General features: G+C 48.0%; 2 protein-coding genes across 2 annotated transcripts in view; one reads left to right on the forward strand and one right to left on the reverse strand.

Annotated features, from left to right (window-relative positions):
- The window catches only part of LOC132475108 (multiple epidermal growth factor-like domains protein 6), a 47307-nt gene that overhangs the window by 24150 nt on the left and 10657 nt on the right, over positions 1 to 12500 (forward strand). Inside the window, 9 exon segments of the mRNA XM_060076083.1 lie at positions 1 to 255; positions 1016 to 1147; positions 3321 to 3449; positions 3592 to 3720; positions 8579 to 8713; positions 8954 to 9088; positions 10183 to 10308; positions 10678 to 10809; positions 11340 to 11471. Coding sequence (XP_059932066.1) covers positions 1 to 255; positions 1016 to 1147; positions 3321 to 3449; positions 3592 to 3720; positions 8579 to 8713; positions 8954 to 9088; positions 10183 to 10308; positions 10678 to 10809; positions 11340 to 11471 — 1305 coding nt within the window.
- LOC132475112 (EH domain-containing protein 2-like) lies at positions 3854 to 8359 on the reverse strand. The gene is made up of 6 exons (XM_060076090.1): positions 7661 to 8359; positions 7188 to 7364; positions 6908 to 7005; positions 5902 to 6314; positions 5400 to 5564; positions 3854 to 5061 (listed from the first exon to the last, which is right to left on the reverse strand). Exons 1-6 carry the CDS (start codon positions 7879 to 7881, stop codon positions 4489 to 4491), a joined length of 1647 nt encoding a protein of 548 aa, XP_059932073.1. The 5' UTR covers positions 7882 to 8359; the 3' UTR covers positions 3854 to 4488.

Here is a 12500-nt window from a genome sequence, read left to right on the forward strand (position 1 = left end):
CTCTTTACGGCAGGGAGTTCGGGGAGGAGGAAGACGAAGGCGATGAGGTGGATGAAGACGAGGAGGTCCACAGGGTTCCAGGCCTGCTGTTCCGTCGGCCTCCACAGCTCCTCCAGTACACGGCAGCCCTTCACTCACCGTACAGCGCCGACGGCGGCGGCGGCCATGGCGGCGAGGGCCATGATGACGATTACGATGACGACGAAGAAGCAGCTTCCGCGCATGTGGGAGAACTCAGGCTGGTCAGCCAAATAGGTACAGTGCCGCACACGCCGGCTACGGGATCAGGAAACAGCTGGGAGATCTTCATGTTGAACTGCAAATGTTGCATTATGCACATTCATGTTTTAGTCATAGTATTTTTTTTAGGAATTTCTTTGTTGTATATATATATATATATATTAGTGCTGTCAAGCGATTAAAATATTTAAGCGCGATTAATCGTATTAATGCCATGGTTAACTCACGATTAATCGCGAGTAATCGTGATTAATCGCAAATCTTGTTTCTATGCTAAATATCCCTTGATTTCTTTGTCCCATTAATTTTTCTCATTTTAATGCTCTTATCAACATGGAGAAGTGCATCGGCTTGGCATATACTGATCAAAACAGGACGATACAAAAAAAATTACAATAGTGCGATTAAACGATGAACATACAAACATACTTCCTTGAACATAGCAGTCAGGCTACTGCTTCTTTGTTTTGAGCTTAAAAAAATAATATATAAAAAATAAATAATAATAAATTGCGTTAATCGCACGATAAAAAAATTAACGCCGTTAAAATTGGTTTGCGTTAACGCCGTTAATAACGCGTTTAACTGACAGCACTAATATATATATATATATAATATATATATATATATATTGTTTTTGTTATCATGCTACTGTTTCATAGCCTTTAATGACTTCAATTGTGGTTATTGTGCGGTTGACTAAGAGACGGGACGCTTGGCGTTGCCTGACTTTAAACTAGTCATTCAGCAGGCGCCTTTGAACCCCCTCTCCCAGTGTGCCTGGGGGGCTCCTTCGGGCCGGACTGTGGACTGAGCTGTGACGACTGCATGAACGGGGCCGTGTGCAGTGCGGACAGAGACCGCTGTGACTGCACACCTGGCTGGACCGGGACCACCTGCAATCAGAGTAAGCCCCTCTTCGGATCTGCAAACAAGCTATAGTTGTACTAAAACCTAACCTACACCTAACCTACACACACACACTCAGAGAACACCATGTACATATTTACACACACACACACACATACAGCACACTGCGCACACACACACACACACACACACACACACACACATAAGAACACCGCACACTCACACACAAACATACACACACGAGCACACACACACACACACACACACACACACACACACACACACACACACACACACACACACACACACACACACACACACACACACACACACAAAGATCGGATGCGCCTCTGAGAGACATCCGTCACCATGTGGGCTATTGTAAGAAGATCTGCTGCCCGTGTCCGTGTCCGTGCACGTGCGGGCTTATGCATGCATGCGTGTGTGTCTCTAGGGCTGTGTATCACGGTCTGTCTAGGAGTCTGGTCCGTTGTTTATTGGCTCCACCGCATGGAGGCACCGGGGGAATCAATCTGTCTGCCACTGGAGAAACCCCATGGCCGAGAGCGAGAGACCCTACTAGACCCTACTAGACCCCCCTCCCCCCCCCCCCCCCCCGCCCCCCAGGCCAAGACATCATCCAGGGCTAGGAGAGAGAGAGAGAGAGAGAGAGAGAGAGAGAGAGAGAGAGAGAGAGAGAGAGAGAGAGAGAGAAAGAGAGAGAGAGAGAGAGAGAGAGAGACTCCCCCGTTGTTTCCAACCAGATACTTTGATGAATGGCTGCCTTCGCGCTGAACTTGATGCTCGAAATCATGAGAAGCAAACCATATGGGGATAAGCCCATTAGAAACATGACAGATCACATGTTTTGGTGAACACGCTCCTGTGGCACGCTGATGCAATTCTGACATGGGCCACATTGCGAGGTAAAGGAGAAGAGCAATAAGCCCCGAGGCATGGACATGGAATTGGCACAGCCCGCCAGTAAGAAGCAAAAGTACATTACAAGTACATCATCCTGGAGAATAGATCAGGGTTCTCACGGAGGTACGGTGGTTTACAGCCCTGTCCCACCTGAGCCGGCGTGAGAAAGGACCCTTTTTACGGGCCATAAAGTCTTACAGCTCGGCAGTGTAGCAGTGATGAGAGGATTCACTCCACACAGAGGACCGTTATTGAGTATTTAAAATATAGACGGTCAGAAGGGAAAATACAGGACAGACATCATATAATTTACAGGCTGTTAATAAAAAGTCACACATTTATCACGGATAACACATGTGTCCAGTGATTCCCGGTAAATATATTTATGACCCTCGAATCAATCGGTGATGCGATATCATCCCAGAAGATATTAATGAATATAACCACCCTTCCTTCAGGGTAATTTGATACGCGTACACAGAGACGTTTTCAAGATGTGTCGGAGATGGTGTGACATGGTCTGTGGAACAACGGAATGTTCTGGACGGGGTCCGGAGCACAGCCTTAAGGACCGTCTGCGCCGTGTCATAACTGCTTACAAGGGCAGGGAGATTAAGCGAGAGCACACATTAAGCACAGGACGAACCGTGAAGTGGTCGACTCCTCTCTCTCCCTCTGGAACATTACTCCTTCCTGAAGCAACTCTTAATATTTAGTCTGTTGTCTTTTTTTTCTCAGGGAAAGATATAGCAGTCTTTCTCATTTAAATACAACGTGAGCATCATATCAATTAGGCCAACCATCCACCCCATGATTCTTGCTGATCTGGGAGGAACAGGAAGTGATGTCATATGTTAATTAGTAAAAAAAAAAGCTCCACGAGACTACCTGACCCCCAGGAAGGAACATGTATCTGTACCTGGTACCAATTGCACTGTTGTTCAATGTAAACATATTGGGATGATTCAATTTGCAGAGGAAACCCACAATAGTAGCCCGAGGCTTTGTTTTTGCAAAGTATTGCACAATTGGAATTGTATGTTGTAGGCATAATGTCCTCTATTGTAGTGAGAGACTTCCTCATTTTTTTCTTGGTCATTCTGCCTCGAGTGAACAGCAGTGATGAAGACTTCGACTCAGCGTGTTTGTCTGCTTTGGTCCATTGATTTCACAATTCATACACAAACCAGATGATCTTCAATGACTTTACTGATGCAAAACAAAAAACAAAAATGTTGAAGCGAGCAAATTTGAGTATTGAACGTGCTTGGTGTGTTGTTCCACAGCGTGCCCCCAGGGCACCTACGGCCAGGCCTGTAACGGTCTGTGTCGCTGTCAGAACGGCGGCTCCTGCGACCCAGCGACGGGTAGCTGTTTGTGCCCAACTGGAGTTCAAGGCCTGTTGTGTGAAGATGGTTGGTACACACCACACACGCACGCACACGGATGCATTAAGAAACGAAAAAAGTGAAGAGAGGAAAGAGAAACCTGATCATTAAGCTGACATTTGTTAGACAGGAGGGTGTAACAGTGAGTGCTGGTTCTGTCTTCTCACAGGTTGTCCGAGCGGTCACTTTGGGCGGCTCTGTCTGAGGAGATGCAACTGTCCCAACAACGGACACTGCCACCGTGTGTTTGGATCCTGCTTGTGCTCGCCGGGACTGTACGGGCGGTTCTGCCACCTGCGTGAGTACGCTCTGTGTGTGGGAGGTCACGGAGACATAGGCACCGACTGCTGGCTGGTGAACCCGTGACAGACGCCGAAGGTCTGATCGCTAATATTAGCCAAGACCCGCGGTCCAGAGACCGTGGGTGTTGAGGTAAATGTGGTTCATAAAAGTTATTGTCAAAGTTTTTTTTTATTAAATATGCAGACAAACAGCCAACGTAGTTAGAAGTCATGCATGCACGTTATTGGTATATGGGCCGTATGGATTCATTCGTGATATTATTACATAGAACACGTGATGAGACTGAAGTAGAAACCTGAAAGAAATTTTACAACCCCCACTTTTCTGGGAATTATGGAACCATGGATATACGTTTTTTCAAGTACTTTATGAAGTACATGTCATCTGCAGTACATTGCCAGAGTTAAAGCTGAAATGTATAAAAGTCTGTAAAACTAAACTATTTAGTCGGTAAAACGATGGTTCATACCTTACCTTACCTTAAGTAGGATAGCGATTAACAGCGTCCTCTTCACCGTTTTGACGTTTTTTGTCCATCCTGGGCCACTGTAGAAAATTGGTGGTGAAACATGGCCAGCACCGTGAAAGAAGGCCCTTTCCCTATGTGTTTAATAAGTGGCCCATTCTAAGGTAACTCAATGGTTCTTATTTCCATGTGATTTTACACTTATTCAAACATACTTTTGATTATTAAATACAATTCGTACCAAGTCAAACAATTACTTACTACAACAACAAGAAATATAAAAAAACGATCATCCAATCAAACACCTTCTTCCTCCTCGCTCTCACAAAGTCGTTTGGAGGGGGGCACGAGGTGAGGGGGCAGCTCTCTGGGCAGCCAGTGCCCCTCCACCTTGCCCTCGATCAGGTGCATGGCCAGGGCAAACTCCTCGTTGTCCAGCGCGCCGTCAGAGTCCAGGTCGGCCAGCCTCCAGATGTGGGCCAGCACGGAGCTGGGCAGCTTGGTGTTCATCATCCACTCCTTGGCCTTGGTGCCGCTCACCTTGCCGTCGTGCGGGCACAGGCTGAAGAAGATCTCGTCGTATTTGGGCTTGAGCCTCTCCACCACCCAGCCGCCGCCCGGCTCTTTCTCGCCGCTCTCGTCCTCGCCGGCGGGACGTTCCTTGAAGGGATGTCTCTGGAAGTGTTCCCGCCGGAAGGTCCCCAGGAACTCCCCGTCCAGCACCCCAGGGAGGCTCTTCTTCTTGGGTTCCTGCTTCTGGAGCAGCGGCATCAGCTTGGCGATGTCGGTGGACAGCAGCTTGTCCAAGGAGACCATGAGGCTCGGCTTGAGCGCCTTGAACTTGGAGAAGTCTTGGCTTAGGAGCCGCTCCTGGAAGGCAGAGAGGTCGTTGAGTCGGAGGTGGATTGTTCTTTAAAAGGGCATCACTGAAACCGTTGTCAGTTGTTAATTGTTACCTCTTGTTAAGGATTCACGTGGGCACACATTGACATTTAAAGTTGACATGTAGTCAGTCATATCGGAAACCAATTTATTCAAAGTGAGAATAATCTAAGCATACCCTTAAAATTGGAGCAACTTCAAAATGTGTTGCAACAGCAAGTTTCTGAAAAAACTGCAGAGTTGATTGTTTGGAGTAAAGTGTGGACAGATAATACGACTTGATTCAAACACATTATATGAGACTATTGCACCACCGATGACGGTACCTGCATCTTGGTGCAGTCAGGGAAGTCCCCGGCAGGGACGTGGTGCTCCTGCTGGATCTTGGTGAAGATCACAGGGAGCTGGTAGATCAGGCTGTGCTTCTTTGAGTCCTTGCAGAAGATGGAGGGCATCTCCCGCTTCAAGTAGCCGATGATGTGTGCGTGAGCCTGGGATGTGGGAGGAGGAGGAGGAGCGGGCTATGATGAGGCCGACTCAAACGACATGGTACTATTAGATGAGCAATGAAGACGATGATGATCGATTCATGATCGATGCACACGCACTAAAGTAAACTGTACTGTATATGCCATTGCCAATGACATTGACATGATTACAAACGTAAAAGGTTATAATACAATCGACCCAATTAAGGGTTGACATCGGAGAGATGTTTAACATCCCTCAGTTTCCCTTAATTGATCACAGAACACAAAACAGCGGCCATTCTGATTGGTCCAGGGTTCAATGGAGATATCCAGGCTTCAGAGCCAGGGGCGCCCTCACCCTGACCAGACGCGCCCTCTTCACCAGGTCGTTGAGCTTGCGCACGGCGGCGTTCCGCGGGAGGTTCCGGATGTCCGCCAGCAGGTCCTCCTCCTCCGCCTCCAGCAGCTGGTAGTGGTCGCAGGCGCGCCGTGGCTCCGACCAGAAGGACCCCACGTACACCCGGAGCACCTCGGGCGTCAGGAACACTTTGCCCAGTGACCACATGAGGGCGCCGTACATGCGCATCAGCTGCTGGGCGTCCACGCGGTCGGCCTTGTTCAGCACCACGCGCAGCTTGTCCTCGTAGCCCCGCAGGGACAGGAAGGCGCGCGTCAGCTCGTCGGAGAAGTCCAGCTTGTGGGCGTCGAACAGGAGGATGATGCGGTCCACGCGCTCGGCGAACCAGCGCAGTACCGCCGGGAAGTCATATCCTGGGGCGCAGAGGGGGGGTTTAGGGAAAGATAGCAGTCTTTCTCATTTAAATACAACGTGAGCATCATATCAATTAGGGTTAGGGACCGATGTCGGAGGAGAGGAACAGGTTTTTCTGATTTAACGCATCATCACGAATGTAATGTGTCTCTCTCTCTCTCTCTGTCAGCGCTCCAAGACATATATGAATACGAGTCCCAGTGGACCTCCAGAGTGGGAAGGTATTTTGGGGTTACACCCAGGGATGGATACGTCCATGGTGAGACAATAAAGAACATTGTGCCTGGCGATGAGCTTGTGCATACATATCCGTAGCCAACCCTTCTCATGTCATCATCGCCACCCTGTCTGTCCTGGGCTCAGACAAATCATGGCTTTGCTGAAGAAAAAGCGGTGTTCTCATGGTCCATACACGTCATACACACACTTAAACTCTTCTCTTTGTGAGTTATAAGCCAAACATTTTCCAAAGTCTTAGTGAGTGTAGCTAGATATTGTTATGTTATCTGGTTTTCAGAAGTAAACCTTTAAATTATGATGGATGAGAAGAAGGAGAAAAGCACAGTCACTTTATTGCTTTGGGTTGCCTCACCTCGACTCAATCTTCTCTTGGCCGCGGTGAGAATGCCTGGCGTGTCTATGATGCTGATGTTCTCCAGGACCTGATTGGGCAGCTGAGCACACTGAAATCTGTCGGGGAATTCCAAAGAACACAGCACCAAACCTTTTAGACAGAACTCCACAGTGTGGTTCACCATCGGTTTTGGTTCAACGGCTGAAACATTCCCAGCCGTGCCAAAGCTGGAGAAAGAAAATCCCAAACCATCCAGGGTTTGCTTTGGTAATCCTATGGCGGTCCCACATTCCATCACCTGTTTAGAAAGGCATTCCCGAAGGGTTCGAGGTTCCTGAAGGGCTTCTTTGGATCCATGGTGAGAGCGTTCCCAGGAATGATACCCTCGGACTCCCCGTGCATAATGGCTGTGAAACAATCGGTGGTGGGTTCTGGCCCCACCCGGCTGCCAGGGAAGTCTTGTTCTATGAGGTACCTTTAAAAGGCACACAAAACGCACACACACACACGCACGCACGCACGGCACACACACACACACACACACACACACACACACACACACACACACACACACACACACACACACACACACACACACACACACACACACACACACACACACACACACACGCACACAAATACATAGAGGCATTCTCATGATGATTTGAACCAAAACAGAAAGCCATCAAGCAATGCAATATGAAGCACGCCTGACTCTATAAATCAGGTCTCATCACATATTAATTAACATAACGAGAAAGCGATCCTCACTTGATGAAAGTGGTCTTCCCCGTGGAGTACTGCCCCATCACCAGCACCATGGGCTTGTTGTCAAAGTCTGCGTCCTCGTAGCTGGGCGAGTGGAACTGGCTGAAGGACGAGTGCTTCTCCACGGGAAGGAGCCTCTTGTAGTACAGGTTCTTCATCTCCTCCGTCACCACCCTCACGTCCTCCAGCGCCTGAGGGCTGTTCCTGAACCAGCGGAGAGTCATGGTCCACCACTGCTGCTGCTGCTGCTGCTGCTGCCGTCAAGCGTTTCCCCCCCCTCGGGCCTGAAAGCGCTCTGTTTCTCTCTCTCGTCGACGGGTCCGGGTTTTGGGGGCTCTGGGACGGGGACTGAGCCGAGCACGATGATGCTGAGATGGAGGGAGAGAGCTGCTGCAGTACCAGGACCTCACAGCTGTCTGGTGCATCCCCTGCTGTTGGACACGTGAGGAGGGTGGAGAGGGTGTAACTGGAGACCACAGCTGTACCTAACGAAAACAGGGCCAGCGTCAGGCGGGACCGGGTGTGGTTGGGTTCACTCCTCACACGGTTTATTGCCGACGGGAGAGGGACAGTCTTGGCCGGCGACTGGGTGTCGGTAGATTCCCCCCAGAACCCCTTGAGCAGGCTGAGGATTGAACGGATTAGGATGGGGGGGGATTGCTTGCCTTGCAAGTAACACGATAGTACAATAACGTCTTTGGTATACAGTTGTTATCCTTATTCAGTCCTGTAACAACAAGCAATCCCCCCCCCAAAAAAATGCATTTGATTCCATTCACCCATCCCCGGATTGAACACACAAACACTCTTAATTAAGGTCAACATAACACGACGCCTGCATAAAGAGACACATGCACGTGCATGTGGGCGGTGCACGCATGTGTCTGACCGGGGCCTGTACCCCTGGGTTGCCTCCCGCAGCGTGCCCCAGGTGGACCCACGGGGCGGCCTGCTCCAGGGAATGCGACTGTGACCTGAAGGGCTCCAGCGGCTGTGATCCCAGAAGGGGGACGTGCCGGTGCAAGGCCGGATACGGAGGCCCGCGGTGCCAGAGAGGTGAGCTCACCGCTCCCCCTGACCCCCCTCTCCCGAGTGTTACCGACCCTTAGCACCATAGCGTTGTAAGAATGATGTAACTTATCAATGAATTACCACACCTGCATCAGCAAGAGGCCGTCTAGGTGCCGGTGATGGTTAAGGCAACGCAGGTGAACAAGCTCTGCGTGTTTGTTGACGTCATGTGAGTCCTTTGGCTGTACTTGATTTTAATCCTTCACTCTTTCCGTGTCTTCCCAGAGTGTGAGCCGGGCTCCTTCGGGCCCGGCTGTGAGCAGCGGTGCGAGTGTCCAGGTGGCGGGTCATGTGACCGGGCGAGCGGGGAGTGCGAGCGCAAATGTCCGGCAGGACTGCACGGGGACGAGTGCCAGCTGGGTGAGGCTCACTGGTGTGTTGGTTCGTGGAGTTACGTGGGTTTGAATTGTTATATATTGTGTTCTGGTCCTGCTATTTTCTCATCAAATGCGGCCATTCAAGGAATATGTTACCAAGTGAGGAGATATATCCAATATTTGTACACTATACTTTACATTCACATGCATGCACACACACGCACGCACGCACGCACGCACGCACGCACGCACGCACGCACGCACGCACGCACGCACGCACGCACGCACGCACGCACGCACACACACACACACACACACACACACACACACACACACACACACACACACACAGTTCCCTATTTGTCTTCCTAGAAGGTGTTATGCAGAATATTATCAGTGCTTTGAAGGGATTCAGGGATTCGGTTCCAAACTAAAGATTAAAGAAAAGATGCTGGGAAACCAACTCATGGGTATGAATAGGCATGAACACTATACGGAGAGAGCTGCAGAAAAACACTGAGTTGATGTTCCTGTATTCTTGTACGAAAGTTCAACAATGGAAAAAAAGTATGTGTTGGTCACATAAGACCTCTTCTGGCAGCTTTGTTGGCTGATAGAACAATACAGTGAGCCAGCTTTCTCTCTCTCTCTCTCTCTCTCTCTCTCTCTCTCTCTCTCTCTCTCTCTCTCTCTCTCTCTCTCTCTTTCTCTCTCTCTCTCTCTCTCTCTCTCTGTAGCCCAGCCTCTGTTAAACCCACGTCCCTCAGGGATGACCTAACCTTAGCCTTCTGCTTCTACAAAACGCTTACCATTAGCGTTCACTGGGTTGACAGGGTTCCCTTAGTCTTCCTTATCTTGTGTTTGGACAATAATCCTTCATTTAAATGCTACTTAAGAGTTTATTGGCATCAAACAAACTATTTGCAAGAAGCTCCCCATTCTCAATCAATTATTGTGTTTGCTTCGGTCTTGGCTCGGATTCTAGTGCATTGTGTTGCATCACTCTCTGCTGTACTGTGGCCACGTGGGCCTACTCATTTACTCTGATTCCCTTGTTTTATATTTCAACGGGGTCTGATTGTGTATACAGAATGTGTTTTATCAGTTGCAATAGTGATGTTCACGTGTGTTGTGTAGACTGCAGTGCAGGACAGTTCGGGGAGAACTGCAGTCTGAGCTGTGACTGTAGAGGCTCCTCCTGCGGTCCTGTGGCTGGCCGGTGTGACTGTCCTGCTGGGAAGACAGGCCCGGCCTGTCAGCAAGGTCACTTTAACCGAAGCAATCAACTCATGATGCTGATCGTTCTCGATACTTTTGACATGATCTGATGTCCCCAGGTGTAATCCCTTTATTTTGCTAAACCAATAAGAATGGTAATGATTTAATGCAAATACTTTCATCCATATCTTGTTTGTTTATTTTTCTTTGCAAAAGCTAGGGGGCTCAAAGCAGGGTCAGACCGCATATTTATTGTTGTTTGAGTAGAAACAATCTGAAGAATTTGAGCACATATGGGAGAGTCCCACAATAAAGCAAAATCCAAAACAATACACATGCCTATGTAGATACTTTCATATTTAAAAAGCATACCATTCAATTACAATCAATAGATATCTTTTCCTCTTTCCACAGACTGCCCAGATGGTTTCTGGGGGTTGAAGTGCCGGTCACTTTGTAGTTCCTGCGAAAACGGCGGCTCCTGCAACAAACAAACTGGGGTCTGTGATTGTCGACCGGGCTTCGCTAGAACACTCTGCCAAGACGGTGAGTTTGTTAAGAAACACATCAAAAAAGGGGACGCAGATCGCAAACATAATAATATTTTATAAAATACCACGATGCATGAAAATGTTGCCAAAGAACGTGATGGACGAACCAGAGTGAAATTGTTTTCATTGGAAAGTTGGCACGAGGAAGTGATTGATATCATTACAAAACATTGTTTACATCTAATTTGAGGTCTGCTCTAGTGGAGACTGTTTTTTGCTACTTACTTTCTGTGGAAAGTGCTATAAGCTTTGTCTAATCAACAGAGTGTCCCGAGGCTATCATGGATCATGTTGTCTAATGCAGCACTCCTACCAGTCCTGTTCCATTTGTAACCCTTGGACAATCTGTCTGTCCTCCAGGCAAAATAACTAGTGACTGCACAATGTGCAATATAAGGGCCTACTATTGTGTTACTTTAATTTTGCACAGTACAATCATTTTAAATTCATGTTCAACTTTAAGCATGTCAGGTCTACATAATATTTTGTTATTTTGCATTGTTCTGTTTTTCCTTGTTTCCCCAGTGTGTGAGGCTGGCCACTGGGGCCTTGGTTGTGCCAGTAAATGCCAGTGTGGAGAAAACTCGGTGGGCTGTGACCCTGTAAGCGGTCTGTGTTCGTGTGATGCTGGCTACGCTGGAGACAACTGTGAACAAAGTAAGATGTTTAACTTGTGTTGTAGTGTTGGGAATGCTGCCATCTAGTGGTCGATGTTCATTACAGCCTATTTGCTGTCAGCAAAAATGTTTCTTAAAATTACTTTTGAATCCAATGAAATCTTGAATCGTGAATAAACATAATTAAATTATACTATTTAGTAATTTAGCTGACACTTTTATAGAAAGCAGCTTACTGTTAATACACATACAGGTTGTCCAACTTTTACGATGCCGAAAGCCATGCTGCGGACTTCGGGAATCGAACCCAGAACCATTTTGCCATGCGTAGAATACGCTAGCCACCACACTGTCCTGTCCCCCACAGTTAGTAATTCGGGGTCACACTTTGTATGGAAAATGAGTTGTACATGCAAAGCTAGGAACAATCAAAGCTAGCGATCAATATTACACTGAAGACTACTCAAAAATGTAGTATTACTATAACTATCACTTTCTAGATTGAGCAGCTCCACCTCGAAGTGAAACACCTTAACTATGAGGTCTATCCTGTCCGTAATATATCGATACACAGGTCTCATAGAAGTGTAAACGTATAATTAATCAAGAAGTTCCGAATGCACAATCTCTGAACATGATTTCCCCTTGGAGCCACACGGTCATCTGCGACTCTTTTGTTCACTGAATGCCTCTCCACCCGCCTCGTGTTTTGGTCTGAGATAAACTTGGGGTGAAGCATTCAGCCTTCAGGGCATTACCTTTCCAACACTTTGGTCTGAAATGGATATGGTTAGCTGAATCATAGAAATAAGGTGTTGGGTCTGAGCCCAGAGGGTGACCGTTACATGGGTAGTAATGTGAGTTCTCCCGTCCCGTGCAACAGCAGTTTATATCTGCTGGGTATCTAGTTCTCAAACTGGCCTTAAGAAGGAGAGTCAATCCCTTGGCCACGCTGTGGTTGCCCAGTGCTCCTCAGATGGGGTTAAATGCAACGGACAATGGATCCATTTTCAGCCATGGATCCATAACAACAAAATTAACTTCCAATTGACTAAACTTCAGAAAAAAC

This window comes from Gadus macrocephalus, chromosome 16, assembly GCF_031168955.1.
Source record: "Gadus macrocephalus chromosome 16, ASM3116895v1".
In the NCBI taxonomy this organism is placed as follows: Eukaryota; Metazoa; Chordata; class Actinopteri; order Gadiformes; family Gadidae; genus Gadus; species Gadus macrocephalus.